At 37.8% G+C, this 17283-nt stretch overlaps 1 protein-coding gene across 4 annotated transcripts in view; it reads right to left on the reverse strand.

Annotated features, from left to right (window-relative positions):
- Positions 1-17283, reverse strand: part of Atp13a3 (ATPase type 13A3) — a 76449-nt gene that overhangs the window by 6922 nt on the left and 52244 nt on the right. For 2 of the 4 annotated variants that reach the window (NM_001128096.1, XM_011245879.3), the window contains 6 exons: positions 16846-16918; positions 14415-14583; positions 12855-13042; positions 9612-9700; positions 3528-3608; positions 2462-2551 (listed from right to left, as the gene is read on the reverse strand). In NM_001128096.1, the coding sequence (NP_001121568.1) occupies positions 2462-2551; positions 3528-3608; positions 9612-9700; positions 12855-13042; positions 14415-14583; positions 16846-16918 (690 nt within the window). The other 2 variants (NM_001128094.1, XM_017316958.2) reach the window with 2 other exon arrangements.

Raw genomic sequence — 17283 nt, forward strand, 5'->3', positions numbered from 1 at the left:
AATTCTAAATGCTATGGACTATTTCCCATAGCATAGTGTTCATTTCCTCCCATGAACACTTTTAGAGACAGAAGTTCACATGAAATAAAAACTTTTATAATAAACAAATAAATAAATAAATAAAAATTAAGAACCAAGCCGAGCTCTGGTGGCGCACGCCTTTAATCCCAGCACCCGGGAGGCAGAGGCAGGCGGATTTCTGAGTTCGAGGCCAGCCTGGTCTACAGAGTGAGTTCCAGGACAGCCAGGGCTACACAGAGAAACCCTGTCTCGAAAAACCAAAAATAAATAAATAAATGAATGAATGAATGAATGAATGAGAACCAATACCTAGACTTTTTAAGAAAAGATGCATTAGTAAAGAACATGTATGTTTTTGCCATTTTATTGTGGTTGAAAAATTGGGAATTTCCTTGAGCTGAGTGTGGTGGTGCATGCTTTTAATCCCAGCATTTAGGAGACAGGCAGACAGATTTCTGACTTTGAGGCCAGCCTGGTCTACAGAGTGAGTTCTAGGACAACCAGAGCTGTTATCCAGAGAAATCCTGTCTCAAAAATCAAAAACAAACAAACAAAAAAGAAACAAAAAAAAAAAATCTGGGTATTTCTAACTCAAATACTTTATAGGGAACTTAAAAGACCTATTTGACTAAATAAGCAAATAAACACCTCTTTAAAACACACCTGCACTGGGAGTTAGAGATCTTCTTGGAGAATGTAAAAATTCAGTATGTTTCCCTAGGCTATGCCTTTCCAATCAATACTAGTATTTCACATGAGAAGAATGACCTGAACCAATGTGACCTTCTGCAATAATGAAGTCACCTAAAGAAAATACAGCTATTTGGTCACAGAGGAGATCTAGCTGAAGGACCTCGGCCCCAGTTCTTTCTGGTCTTGCCCACAACTAACTAGTAACATACAGGCATCACACCGCTTTGAGGAAAAAGAAATTGGAACTGACTTCAGGCTCATGCTTATCAATGCATGCCACTATTACTCTACCATAGAGCAGAGCACAAAATGGCACTGTATATCCTATACAGCAAGTCTGGCATGAAACATGGATCTTAGGCCATTATCAACACAAAACCCAGGATTTAGGTAAAACCCACCATTTAGGTAAAAAGGTATAAGAAAACGAGTTAATGATCTACTTAAGAAATTCCAGCCAATCCTCTTCAATCCCTCACATGGCTTAAGGATAGCTGAAGCCTTGAACACATCACCTACTCTATAAAGAGCACTGGTAACATGTTTTGAAACAGATTCTAATGCAGTAAATCTATTCTTCAACTATGAAATGGTACTTCTACAGATACTTCGCATGCGTGAGATTGTGTGCCACAACTCCTGACAAGGTGAGATTAAGGTTTTCATAGGGCTCTGATTGATTGACAGCAGTCTAAGTATAATCTGTCCATCCTGTCAGGATCTCTGCTGTAACATTCTCATACTAGGGAACAGATTTGCCTGCTTCTCTTTCCTTTTGCCAGAGAAACCTTGTCTTACCTGTACGTCACAGGCTATTTCACTGACTTTAAAAGCCCTCACCACTGCTTAAGTAGAAATAAACAAATAATTTTCTGAGTTAGAGTTATTTGTCAGGGAAAGCAAAAGGCCACCTTAAAATAATGCATAGCGACTGGCAAAATAGATACATGAAAATAGAAATCAGAAATAAATCCTCAAAATGTGTGTGTCTCTCTCTCTCTCTCTTTTTTTTTTTTTTGGTTTTTCAAGACAGGGTTTCTCTGTATAGCCCTGGCTGTCCTGGAGCTCACTTTGTAGACCAGGCTGGCCTCGAACTCAGAAATCCGCCTGCCTCTGCCTCCCGGGTGCTGGGATTAAAGGCGTGCGCCACCACGCCCGGCTTGTCAAAATGTGTCTCTTGATTTTGATTAAAAAACAAAACAAAACAAAAACCCAAAAACAAAAAACAAAACTTGATTCAAAATTGTTTATGTAACATTTATCCTGTAAGGGAATTAGTGACAATCAAATACATAAATAAAGCAGACAGAAATGGAAGAATTAACTCATAGCTAGGAGGTCACACGCCTTTAATCCCACTCAGGGGACAAAGGCAGGCAGATTTCTGTGAGCTCAAGGCCAGCCTGGTCTATAGAGTAAATTCCAGGACAGCCAAAGCAACACAAAGAAACTCTGTATAAGGATAAAACAGACATACCAACACACACACACACACACAAATGGGGTTGGAAAAGTCTTATGAAATTCCCAAAATCCTAAAAAGCCTCTATTAAGTGCTTGCCATGATTTTCCTAAGACTTACTTAAAAAAAAAAAAAAAAAAAAAAAAAAAAAAAAAAAAGAAGAAGAAGAAATGCCAGGCACAACAAAGACAGCTGAAGCTACACGCACACAGTAACAGAACCAAGAACACAAGTGGAAAAACCAAAACGTAAGTGAAGAATTGACAGTAACTCCTCATTTCCAACCTGTGGTGGCTGTGTGGTGCTGAAACGACACTCTCCTTGTTTGTCTCGATTGAATACAACTTTCCAAAGGACCGTGTCAAGGAAGAAGCTCTGAGAGATATTCCAGTCAGTTAAGAATTAACTTAAACAGGTCATTCCTTTTAAACACACACATTTGATAACATTCACACAATGCTACATCACTAACACTGATTGGCTTTTCACATGGCAAGCCTCAGTAAATACTACAAAAGGATAAACAACAGAGCTTTTATAATAAGTACAAAATCACAAAATTCTTGATAAAAGACTAAATTTTCTAAAATTCAGATTCAATCTCCAGTGCTCCCCTAACAATGTTGATGATTCATAGCCTTTTTCTTAAAGTTATTTTCACTTAATATCTAATTATTAGTTCCATCTACATATATATATACAAACATTTCATCAGTGCCCATACAAGTAATTCTTTAGTTAACAAGAATAAAAACTAACATTTGAGAAGATGGATGTACACTGTAAGAAAGGGAGTGCTATGATAGACAGTCCTAGATGTGCTTTTTAGGACCCCTGAACAGAAAATGCAGCCTATGGAACAACTTAAAATGGCACACTACAAACATCCATGCTCCCATATGTCAACTTAAATCTAAGCCATCTTTTGTTAGGACAGCTGAGTTTCAGGATTTCTCAATCTAGATTTACCACTAAAATATACACATTCTTTCAAAAGCTTCCACTATAAAAACCTTTAAACACAATTTTATCTGCAGTACCTGTTTCTTATACTGGTATACAGAGCAGCATTGAGAACTTACTACTCTTTCTTCCTAGAGTGGTCCCCTCTACTCTCCCCTCAGAGCACACGGCTCTGGGAGCTGCCTGGTCAGGATACCTGCTCCTCTTTCCACCCCCCATGCCTGAATGCAACGCCATCAAATCTTAGTGTAACTACAGAAAAGATCAGATCAGGAAGCTAAATGAATTCCCCTGAAATGAAATGTGAGTGTGGGCTTCTGAATAATACATAGTATTACCTGTTCTCTCAGCACTAAGTCACCCAAGAATCCCAAAGCTGAGTGCTTACCTCCACCGTGATAGACACGAAGGCATTGATAAGAACAATGATAAGCATATATATGCGCCACTGGTATGGTACACACATAATCTAGAAGACAAAAATACTTTAGTTTAAGTTGTCATCTTAATTGATATTAGAGTATTACACCATGGTCTCTGAAGCCAGGCATGGTGGCACAAGTACATGGCTACATGTAGACACAGAAAGGTTAAAAGCTTAGGCAACCCTCAGCTACCTAGTGGGTTCAAAGTCAGACTGGGATACCTGAGACTGTTTAAAAAAAACCAACAATAAACAAATCCAAGCTTACTGAAATCCTATTATATTCATACATACATATGTATGTATGAATATAATAGGACATATATATTATATAATATATAGCAAATTTATATACATACATATCAAGTATTTATGTATACTTTATTCATTAAACTTTCAATGTCACAAAGCATTCATCTTTTCACACAATAAAATTCTAATTCATAATTTGAAGTGACAATTAAATCTTAAGAGACTCAAAAGTCCATGCATGCTCTAATCTACAGCATTACAAATGTCTAACAAATCTATATTTTTAAAATAAAATGTCTTTCAAAAATGAGGCAGCGGCCAGAGATGGCTCAGTGGTTAGGAGCATGTGCTTCTCTTCCAAAGGCTCCGACCTCAGTTCCTAGCATCCAGTCTGGTTGCTCGCAGCCACCTGCTAATCCCCTGCAGTTCAATCAATGCTCAATCAATTCATTTGGCTGCTACAGTCATGGCAATCAGCATGCACATCTCTTTAACATATACACAATTAAAAATAAATCTTTCTTTTTTAAAACACTGAGCGGGATACTAATTTAATACTGGTCAAATCTTAAACTGGCTTTCCCATACTTAAGCCTCCAAACAGCTGAACTATATATCTACATGCCATCACATCCAACCAAAATCTGACTGCTTTCTACAACCTAAAACATTTTAGTTATCAAGTATTTACCACGGAGTACCTAAGACACTGTGTGAAAGGCCAAGGAGATAACCTGATGTGTGTCACATTAACATACTACCACTCCTTACAGCTTGATGAGGCATCTGCAAGAGATGATGGAAGGCCAAACCAGACTTGCCCAATGATCCCAATCACAGAATTTTCAGAATAGGGAAACAACAAAAACAACAAAACACTCAAACACACTTTTTAAATGTGAAATGCTAAGAGGCAATGGGTCTTCATGAACAATTAGTTCGCAGGGGTTCCTCTTTCAAGGAAGGATCAATGTACTAAGGTAGTTTAGTAATATGAGAAGCAGGTTGTTCAGGAGTGAATGGGGGGCTTCCTTTGCTCTTTCTTACTATAAATACTTATTATGTGATCTCTTCTATTCATGCCAATCTGTCTTCCCACCTTGGGGCTCTGAAAGGAGAAATGGCATCTGCACTAAAAAGCTGACCAGATGCTGGTCCAGTGCTCAGACATCCAGAACTGAAAGCCAACAAACCAAACAAAAAAAGCCTCTCTTTTCTTTATGATTATCTTTAAGTATTTTGTCATGGCAATAGAGTCCATTAAAGGGGCCAGAGTGACCGCACAGTGGAGTACTTGCTACTCTTGCATAGGACGTGGGTCCAGTTTCTGAGCAAATGGACCTAGCAAACAAGCAAGTGTTCTAATACCTGACAAAGATATAGACTTGAAACCAAAACAAGTGATTAAAGATGGTCATTTCATATACCAAGAAGACATTTCAAGTGTAAACATGGGTTTTAAAGACAGTTGCACTAAACTTCAGGAAAGAAATTGTATTACATAAGAAGTCACAGATCAACAGAAAAATAGTAGTGGGTGACTCCAACACCTGCCACTCACCAACTGGCAGGTCTTCTTGACAAAACAAAATTAAGATGAGAATTAGATGACATCACAGATAAATGGACTTAAAAGACACTTACAGAATATTCCATCCAAACACTGCAAATACATTACTTTCAGCAGTCTTTAAAATAGATCATATATTAAGAAAAGGTATAGGAGACCTGAGGTCCTTGTACTGTCAGGTAAGTACTAGGGAAGCCAGGAATGTTTCTTTAAACAACGGATGTATTTCCAAAGGCTGGGAATGGATGTGGTTAATAACCTGTGACCTTTCCATTAACTGTATGCCCAGGTCATACCTGGCTCTCCTTGACTCTTCATTTTTTTCAGTCTATAGCACTATCCTCTTCTGGACCTTTACCATGAGCTGTTTACCCTTGAACCCGCTTTCCCAGTTAATCCCAAGAACCTATCTTTATGGAAGAGGTCACTTGGACTTTTGATGTAACTATGTCTAAGTTTTACTGTACACACAGGATTGGGTTATCACCAGGAACCTTTCTCCAAAACTGTGCTGTACTTAAATATGCCTGGAATAAACTACTTAGTTGAGTCAACACCTGACAGTGAGTCATGTTGAACTGGATTTCCTTCTTGCCTCATGTGAATCAACTCTGCTGGCCATAGAATTTGCAGACCAGTAATCTTGAACAAAAACAATACTGGGGGAGATATAACCAAATTGATTTCAAGTTATACTATAGAGCCACAGTCACAAAAGCAGCATGGTACTGACAAACACCGCTGCGGCCACCACCACCACCATTACTACTGAGACACTGGGGTGGATAGGATAGGATAGCATAGGATAGGATGACGAAAGGATGGACCATCCAGAGACTACCCCACCCGGGTATCCATCCCATAATCAGCCACCAAACGCAGACACTATTGCATATGCCAGCAAGATTTTGCTGAAAGGACCCTGATATAGCTGTCTATGAAGCTATGCCAGTGTCTGGCAAATACAGAAGTGGGTGCTCACAGTCATCTATTGGATGGAACACAGGGCCCCCAATGGAAGAGCTAGAGAAAGTACCCAAGGAGCTGAAGGGGTCTGCAACCCTATAGGTGGAAGAACAATATGAACTAGCCAGTAGTACCCCCAGAGCTTGTGTCTCTAGCTGCATATGTAGCAGAAGATGGCCTAGTTGGCCATCATTGGGAAGAGAGGCCCCTTGGTCTTGCAAACTTTATATGCCCCACCCAGTACAGGGCCAATTAAGTGGGAGTGGGTAGGTAAGGGAGCAGGGCAGGGGGAGAGTATAGGGGACTTTCGGGATAGCATTTGAAATGTAAATGAAGAAAATATCTAATGAAAAATTGAAAAAAAGAGAATAAAATAGAATAGAATAATACCTAGATAAGAGTTTAGGAAACTATTGCAATTTGATTTTTGATGAAGATGTCAAAAGCACTCGTTGGATTATAGATAGTATTTTCAACATAGTATGATGGAAAAAACTGGAGACCAAAATGTAGAATTAAACTAAGTTCCTTATCCCAATTCCAAATAAATGAAGAACCTTAGCATAGGACCTAGAACTCTCAAATGTAAACAAACAAACAAAAGTAGAGTATACATTAAGATATTGGTACAGGGAAGGACTTTGTGAATAGGACTCTGACTGTTCAGGCAGAAAATAAGACCAACAGCAGACAAATAGGATCACATTAAATTAAAAATCTTTTGTTTATCAGCAGCAACAACAAAACCTAAAACCAAAACCAAAACTTTGTCTATCAAGAGGGCAACCTATAGAATGGGAGAAAATCTTTGCTAAGTATACATCCAACAGAGGATGTTCAGAATATACAAAGAACTTGAAACTTAAAGAAAACAGCTCCCCCCAAAAAAACCAAAAACAAAAAAAAAAAAACCAAACCAAAACAAACAACAAAACTAAACCAAAACAAAATTAACAACAAAAAGGAACTGAGCATTCAGGATAGCATTTGAAATGTAAATGAAGAAAATATCTAATAAAAAATTGTATAAAAAAAAAAAGAGTAAAGACTTCTTAAGGAAAAAAAAAAAAAAGCCAGTCACCATTTAAAAAGCACTCAACACCATTAGCCACTAGGAAAATACAAATTGAAGCGGCTTTGAGATTCCATCTCACCTAGTCAGAAAAGCTACCATCAAGAAAACAAATGACATCAAATGCTGGTGAGGAAGTGGGAAAAGAACCCTTAATTCACTGTTGGAGAAGTATGTATTGGTGCAGCCTCTTTGGAAAGCTAAAAAACAGAAATTACCATGATCCCAGCAATCTTATTCCTGGAAACTTCCAAGGATTTTATATCCTATCACAGGGATATCCACACAGTCACTGCTCTTGTTATCATAATAACTAGGAAATGAAATCAGCCTAGATGCTCATAAAATGAGGAATGGATAATGAAAATGTGCTGTATACATACAATGGAATTTACTCAGCTATAAAGAATAATTATGTCATCTCCAGAAAAATGGATGGAACTGGAAAAAACTATAGTAAGTGCAGCAATGCAGGCTCAGAAAGACAAATACATGTTTTCACTTATATGTGGATTCCACCTTCAAATTTTAGTGGGGTCAGGAAGAAGAAGGGGGCCTTATAGGGAATGGAGGTAGTGGAACATATGTAATGTGAAAGTAGTGGGAAATAATATTAGTGGTTAAAGGTTTCAGCAGGGGTAGGGAGATGGGGAGGAAGAGGGAGTTAGGGGTGAGCTAAGAAAATAGCCTTATGGACATCTACTCTTTGTAAGCTAATTAACAATATACATAACCTACAGAAACTGGAGAAATGGCTCAGCAGTTGAGGGCACTTGCTGCTCTTGGAGCTTCAGGTCCCAGAACCCCACATGAAAGTTCACAACTGTCTTTAACATATATATGTTTTGTTTTTAAGAAAAAAATGGGTTTGAATGAAGTACCATGCAGAGGTGAACACTGCTTCCTCCAGAAGACATAAAATATATGATATTCTCAGTGTCAGGTGCGGGCTATTTCCCTAGAGGTCCCTCCACCAACACAGACTACAACCACTGCTCATTCACCACAGCTAGAAGACTCAACTGCTGAAGATACAACACTTCAATTTTAACACAAAGAAATCAAGCTGAAACTGATCTGAAAATTCAGCAGTGGACCTGGAATGCAAAGATTTATGTACTAGTTAGTACACAAAGGTTTTGGGGTAACCAACTACTCTGAGTAGATTTCAGGCTTACTCTATAGGGCAGATCTCACTGCAAACTTGATGGCTGTAAACCTGGTCCATGGCTTGGCCAGGTCACAATCCCTAGGGGGAATTTAATCCTACTGTTTTGAATAAATGGATGTGAGCCTTCTAAATATGTCTATTTCCACTGAATAGGGCTGCTCTCAATCTTGGTCCAAGAAACTTCTTTGGCCAGTGTCCAAAGCAGTCAGCACAGAGCCTCTCTCTGCTTCCTGACTGCCAATGCAATGTGACCAACTGCCTCAAACTTCTACTAGTACTCATCACCTACCCTGACAAGACAGTATCTCTCAGCAGTGCACCAAAATAAGTCTTTCCTCATCAGTTATTCATGGGAACGAGAGAAGTAACTAACACAACATGAAAAACAGGTATTGCTCACAGAAAAGGGAACTGATTGTATTCTGAATTTATTGAGCATTTCAACTCTAACCCTAAGTGCTTTTCCTGGGTCCCAACAAGCCCAATCTAAAATTTAAAAAGAAATACCCAATAGATAAAACTATCTTGATGATTCAACAAGAGGCTGCAGCATAAGTCCTGATCTGAAATACATAAAGACTCCTAACAAAGTCATAATAATTTGGACAATCTGATACTACCAAAGAAAAAAGATAAAAGAGAACTCAAAACACAAAATATAAAGCTCCCAACAGGATGAAAGTCACAAAGTCCACACTTGGGAACTGATACATCACAGATGTACCACAGAAGACACATGGGAAAGGATGGGTCAATGAACTGCACAGGTATAATCAATCAATAAAATCTACTTTAACTATGCCCATTCTTTTAGAGTGTCTTTTGGTAAATACAACTATATATTAGATATAGGGAAAGAAGCAATACTGGAAAAAATAAAGGTAGTTTATTTAATCTTTATTTAGCTGTCTACACTCCACATGATACTAATAATGACTTTCTTTCTATCAATGTCTTACTACTGTTTCCCAGTTCCCATCAACCATGACAAGTAATGAATGAAGTGCTTAGCCTTACCTCAAGAACCTGGTCAACAGAGGCAACTGGATGCAACATGATGAATAATATGAAAACATACAAAATAATCACAGATATAACAAAAAAATCTGGAAAAGAAAAGCAAACAATAAAATTAGGCATTTCCCTTAAATTAAAAAGTGCCAAACACCAAGAAGCATACAAATACTTCAAACATACAATTTGGTTTGAATACCTCTATTTAAGTTCATGAAATATAAAAAGCATATACTGTTATTACCTACAGTATAAGACATCCTGCATAGCCTCCTCCTCTTCCGCCTCCAGATTTATTAGATACATTTAAATCTATTCCCTTCAACCTTAAATATATGTCAGATAATGGTGGCATATGCTTTAATCCCAGCATTCCAGATGTGGACAGATCTTGAGTTCCAGGCTAGCCAGGAACACATAGCGAAACTCTGACCACTAAATTTAGTAATAACATCTTCACAGGCAAAGACAGAAGTTGGATTTTACAAACAAACAAACAAACCAAATTCCACAAGGACCAAAAAATCCAACCAGTTTCTGTGACAAAACTGAAACTACCAGGCATAGTGGTAACAGCTTCAAAGCCACAACTTTGGAGGTAAAAGATCAGAGGGTCAATGCCCCCCTCAGCTACAGATCCCTGCCTCAAACAAAGAAGCAAAGTCTGGTGAGAAATGATAGCTGAGACTTAAGTGTGAACCATCATGATACTTGAAATGGAAGCACAAACACAATTATGCATATATAACAACTAAGGTTGAAAACTGAAGCTACACTGATAGTAGGTTTAATTTTAGAAGCGAATATCACTCTAGAAAGATTGCCTCTACACCCAAGACAAATATTAATAACAGTACAGACAAAAATCTCAAATTAAGTATAATAATATATTACACTGATTAGATCTAGAGAACAACTGAATAGCCTTAGCAAAGAACTGTTCTAAGACTTTCACTGGCAATCTATAGTACTAACAGGAAAACAGAGAAACTAGCAGAAATATATGGCCAACTATATTGGTTCCTCTATACCCTCTGCAGGAACAAAGCTTACAGGAAATAAAGTGTTTTTATGATATCTCTGCTGAAATAGTTTAGTATACTTAAATCAGTGCCACTGTCAACAATAAAGTGCTTATTTGAATCAACTGAAAACTAAATGAGAAGATAAATTTGAAGTCTCCCAATCATGTAAAAGATGTACTTTTAAAACAAGTAGCTTAAAACTGAGCAAGGTGGTGGCGGGGTTGGGGGCACACACTTTTAAACCCAGCTCTGCCAAAACAAAACAAAAACAAACCTAGGTATGGCTCTATGGTAGAGTACTTGCCTGGAAATCTGTACATTCCTGAGTTCACCCCTACAACTGTCCCTGCTTGACGTGTCACTCACTCACTCACTCACTCACTCACTCACTCACTCACTCACGAAAGTGTAAGTATAGATAGGGTAGAATGTATTCTTAGATCACTACAGCTAATTTTCCTAATTTGATACCAACCTGGGGGCTAGGTTTCTTCATAACTATAGAGAAAATCAAAATAGAGAAAAAAGAAAAGAAAACTATTGTTTCTGGACACAGCACTCTATCTTCAATCTCAAAATTCAGGAGAATGAGGCAGGAGAATTATAAGTACAAAATCTGCTAAGGAAAAGTAGCGAGTAAAGGCATTTGCTGCAAAGCCTGGTGACCTGAGTCTAATCTGACTCTCATGTAAAAGATGGAAGAGAGCTGACTCCAAAAGGTGTCATCTATCTTCCACATATAATATTAATTAAAAAGAAGAAAAGTTAAGTAAGGAAGGGCTGGGGATGTGGCTCAGTTGCAAGAGTGCTTTACCCAGCAAGTGTTATGCCCAGGGTAGCTCCCTAGTGTTACATGTGTGCTAGGATTGCAAACATCTGCAGTCCTAGCACAAGCTCCGAGTAAGCTCAGTTACACAGCCTAACCTACATAAGCTACACCACAGCGAGGAGACTTGGGGATATAGTTCAATGATAGGTACCTAGCTTGTGGTGGGAGTCCCTAGGGTTTAAGCCCTAATATTGCCTCCACTCACCCCCTCCAAAAAGGTTCACCTTTTCAGTACGTTAGCATTAGTTATATTATAAAGTGTTCTAAGCAGCATGGCGTGCTTCTAGTAGATCTCCGTAACAGTTACAGTTACAAAGTAACATGAATGTTCATAAATATCTAAAACAGAAAAATTACCAGTAAGACCTATTTCGATGTTAACCTGTTCACACATGCGCATATGGTCAGAGAGGACCCATGCATGTGGAAATGCTTCTCAAATCCAGAATGAGAATGAGATTCCAATGAGTATTACTCATCTGATGTCTAAAATCTAGTCCTGGCATTTGACTTCAACAATGACATTTCTTCACAGCTACACACAAACACTTGTCACTTCCTCCATGACACTGCAAAAGCCATTATCAACTAATGTTTTCAATTTTTAAAATTATTATTACTGTGTGTCAACTGGCACACACACCATGGATATATGTGGAAGTCACAGGCATCTGTGTGTATGTAGCTCAGTCTCTTTTTGCAGTTTTACTTACATGTTCTAAGGACTGAACTCAGGTCAAGCTTTTCTGGCAGGACAGGTGGCCTTCAGAGCCATTTCACTGTTCCCATTTCTACTTTCAAAAGCTAGCAACTTACATGTCGAACCAAGTTTTGTCTATAAAGCTAAAATTTTGGATATTTGTATTGAAACCCATAGAGAGACACAGAACTCTAATCTGTTGGTCACTTCTGCAATGGGGAGCAAAAGTGATTAAAATTAGAAATTCTACAGACCCTGACCTTGACAACAGTGTAAGGGGTAAGGCAGCTATACTGTGAAGAACACTCAAGAGGAAAGCACACCTACTGTCTCCCCAGAGCCTCCTACAGGTCCCTGCTTCCAATCCCAATTCTCTGGACTCACTCAAAGAAAGAAAAGGGGCCCAAAGTAACAGGCTATGAAAACCAGAATCATCTAAACGTAAGAGTGGGAATGGTCATGAAAGTGACAAGACAGTAAATATTCCAAACATTAAACACCTGCCTCTCCATGAAAGAATTGCCAGTTAAATTCACTTATTCCTTTTTTTTTTTTCCCTTAAGTTTTGTTTTTGAGAAGGGTCTGGCTATGTATGTGGCTAAGTAGGATTGCTGGCATGTTGCCAAGATCAGGTTTCTTTTCTGTAATGTTGTAAAGGAAGAGAAAGGTGGAAATCATGATGTCACACTTACAATTCTTGTAGCAAGGCTGCCTGAATGGTTTTCCTTTTGAAAAGGCAACCGCCACTGTGAGGTACTGGAAACTGGAGATAAAAAATACTGTGGTATTTTCATAATTTTGTATTTTACACGAATCGAGTTCAGTCCCATTGTATAAGTGTGACGAGTTCCAACATGCGCTTCTTGTTGTATTACAAACACTGGAACACACAAAGATCCCATTAAGAACACAGCAGCATATTCCCAAGGGGCCAATGTTATTTTAGATGCCTTAAATCATTACAATACAAAGAAGTAAAATGCTATTCATAGCAAAAGGTGCAGCAACACAGAGGATACACAGAAGGTTATTCTTTACCCTTCAGCTATAGATTATAATCAGTTAAAATTATAATCAAATAATTTTAAAACATATTTGGAATTTTAGCAGAGTGAATGTAAACAGACCACAAGTCTGTCTTTAATGTAGTACTACCTACCCCATGCTAACCGGGGATACACTATCTTACTTAATGCATGTGACTGTACTTCTTTACCTAGGGCTCATACTTCTCTGGGGTTATACTGTAGGATGACTTGTGCTAATATGTAGCCAAGCCCTGACAACAAGATAACCTTCAATGTTTGCTAGTCAGGGCTTGCCCTCCTTTTCTAAGTATACAGTACTGTGGGGCATACATAATTAGTAATGTTACTGCAACAAACACAGATGTTAAACCTCTATAAATGGACACTAAGATTCAAAACAATTTTGTCCATTCCTTTGCATGGGCAATGCCTATATACATTTAAGAAAACTATGTTGTTTTTTTTAATTTGCTAAAAATGTTAATGATAATCTCAATCAAGCAAATTAAAATATTCACAACTGAAGAGTTGACAAAATTATCCACATTTATTTAATTCATTACAGTTTGTAACCAGTAGAAGACTTCATATGTAAATACGTAACATTCTTTCAGGATGTTTTAAAATGATGTTTAATAAAAGTGTTTCTTCAACTTGGAAATAGAAAACCTAGAAGCATTATACTATATCAGGGTCTTCCTGAACCCTGATGCTAATTTTTCTCATTTTAGAGATAAGCAAGTCTCAGAAGCAAATTCAGGTTCTTTGCCTAGATACTTTCTACTATGGTCTTCTATAGTTTATACTCAAATTTAATCCTCATTGAGAGGCAAAAGCAGAGACTGGGTGAGAACTTAAGAGGTGATTGGAGTTCTGCCCCCATGGGTAGATTAATTCATTCATGTAATAATGGAGAAATGGGGAGCATATCAGAATAGGTCTCTCAATGTGTGATGTCTAGAAACATCTGCTAGAAACACTACCGTCAAAAAAGACAGTATGAGTTTCTCAATCCAGAGGTAAGACGAAGCCCTTTTCCTTATAACTTGGCTGTGGTACTGATGAACAGAAAATTAAGACACTCTTTCCTAAAGACAGAAGTCATCATGACAAAAAGACAAAATTATTGAGGTGTTTAAAAAAGCTGCAAGTTCTATACACATTTCAAGGCTCATCTTTTTATAGTCACCTTATACAATTGTTACAATGGATCGACCAACTCACTCTGAATTTGGATCGCACACTTTATACTGCTTGACCCAGAAAAAACCCAGCGACTGAAATCCAACGGAGATCACAATCTGAGACAAGACGGAGAAGAGGAGCGCCCCAGATATAAGGCCTGAAGGTGGTCTCTGTGCCACAAGCTCTTTCCAGGCAGGATTTAAACTCACTATATTTGAAAGGAAAGGACAAAAAATTGTATCTAAATTTCTTACTAAGACATAATTAAATACTCTTGGAAGTGAGAATTTTCATACATTTTAAAATAATCTATAAAAGTAAACGAATTTTCAGAATTCTAATTTCAAAAATGCCTCCAGTAACGGTTACCTTTCCACTGAAACTCATGGAAAATCTTAGTACCAGTAAAACTAGTAACTATAAAGCAATGTGTGGGAGTAGTGCACACCTGTAATTCCAGCAAAACCATGTAATGTTGTGTCATAACATAATGTAACATAAAGATGAAAGAGAAAAAAGCCCCAGTTAAATGATATACTAGCATGTCTGAAGCTCTATGAACACAACAGTAACTCAAAGGAAAATTAGTCCAACTGATAGCACATGGGATCTACCAAGTTTTCCATTATAACATTTCTAAATTTATCTTTTGATATCATCAACTGTTACAAAATTTTGATAAACTTTGCTTAGTCATTGACTAGTCTACTAAGCCATTTTTTTAATTCAGTAATTCTTATCAGAGGTAATTTTAACACCCCAGGAAAGATATGGCAAGGGCTCTATTTCAAGTAGTTGGAATTTTGACAGTATTGAAGACATGCAGTAAACAATGGATCATCTGTGTACCTTACAATGCACAGGATAGTTCTCCACATAGAATTATCTTCCTAAAATATAAATAAGAAGACCTGGATCTCTTCATGGTCAAATGAAATAGTCCTCATATTAGCTAGCAAGTTCTTTCAACAGCTTTTACTTATTTCCCAGATATTTATTTCCAGTATGGACAGATTTGTAAATTCCTATTAATTGAAGAAGCCATATGCCTATTATTTATTTTGATGCTAGTACCAACACTAGTAAAAACTAACATCTTGTTTCTCTGTACAGGAAGAATCTACAAGGGCACATACAGCATTAGCACTGTAATACCCCTTGAGAAATTCATAGCCCGAGTTAAAGGCATGCACTATCACCCACTGGCCAACATGTCTGTTGTACATCACTATCATTCAGCTGTTGTTAATATAGCTTTGTAGTATAACCTGACATCAAGGATGGTAAATAGTTGACACCTTCAACAGTTCCTTTATTGTTCAGGATTGTTTTGGCTATCCTGGGTCTTTTGTTTTTCCATATGAAGAATTGTCCTCTCAAGGTCTATAAAGAATTATCTGGCAAGCAGGGTGGTGGAAGCACACATCTTTAGTCCCAGCATTTAGGAGGCAGAGGCAGACAGATCTCTGAGTTCAAGGCCAGCTTGATCTACAGAACGGGTTCCAAGACAACCAGGACTACAGAGAAAGCCAGTCTCAAAATAAAAGTTGGCATTTTGATATACCCAAGGGATGCTCCATCCTACCATAAAGACACTTTCTCAACCATGTTCACTGTAGCTTGATCTACCACAGCTAAAAACTAAGAATAACCTAGATGGCACTCAACTGAAGAATAAAGAAAATTTGGCACATTTGCACAATGAGATATGAGCGATTTTAAAAAAGTGACATCATGAAATTTGCAGGCAAGTGGATGGAACTAGAAAAAAAAAACATTCTGGGTGATGCAACATAGACCCAGAAAGATAAATATGGTCTGTATTTACTTGTAAATAGATCAGAGCTGTTAAGTAAATAATAATCAAGCTACAATCCAGACTCAGAGAGGTTAGGTAAAGAGGAGGACTATGAAGAAGAAGCACGGAGAAGCATGGATCTCCCTGGGAAAGGAAAATAGAATAGATTCTAAGGCTGGTCTAGGGACTGGTGGAAATGGGAAAGGAAGTGGTCAGGTGAGACCCGGGAAAGGATTTGGACTAAGGGAATCTATTTTCAATAAAGAAGAAAAATAACATCATTAGTTAAGAGTAAGATAGTAAAATAATGCAGAAAGGATCAAATACATAATTGTTGAGTTGGATACTCTCCTGATAATTATTCGAGCAAGAAGGGTAAGGTAAGCAGTTAAGTGTTTTATGGCTCTTTTGGTGTAAGTAAATCATTCCAAAAACTGGAGAGAGAGAGACAGACAGACAGACAGACACAGAGAAACAGAGACAGACACTAGATAAACCCCACTTCCAATCTAGAAAACAGATAGGGCAAAAATATAAACCAGTAATAAAACATATACAGGAAAACTAGACCAATATAACTTACTCATAAAATGGTTGATGCAAATTTACCAAAATTTAATATAATTTCAAACATTTGTATGCTCTGACACACAAAAAAAGCAAAATACTCACTTGTAAATACTACTACCAAAATGATTGCCAGATCAATGAAGAGAAACTGAAAGTCTCCCAGGTTACTCAAGATCTACAAAAGCAATTGTGAAAGTTTAAGAGTATTTTCATAGCACTGTTACCAGATTACAGTCTTGTTTTTCCCCAGGAATGACACCTTCAAAATGGTATGTACTTGCTAGTTTAATGTGTCAAGTTGCCACAAGCTAGAGAAGAAGGCGCCTCAGTTGAGAAAATGCCTCTGTGACATCCAACTGTAAGGCATTTTCTCAATTACTAATCAATAAAGGAAGGGCCCAGCTTATTGTGGATGGCGTCACACCTGGGCTTGTGGGCTTGAATTCTGTAAGTAAGCAGCTCTCCTCCATGGCCTCTGCATCACTCCAGCCTTGCTTCAATTCCTATCCTGACTACCTCCAGGGATGGGCTATGATCTGG

The sequence above is a fragment of the Mus musculus genome, chromosome 16 (genome assembly GCF_000001635.26).
Source record: "Mus musculus strain C57BL/6J chromosome 16, GRCm38.p6 C57BL/6J".
In the NCBI taxonomy this organism is placed as follows: domain Eukaryota; kingdom Metazoa; phylum Chordata; class Mammalia; order Rodentia; family Muridae; genus Mus; species Mus musculus.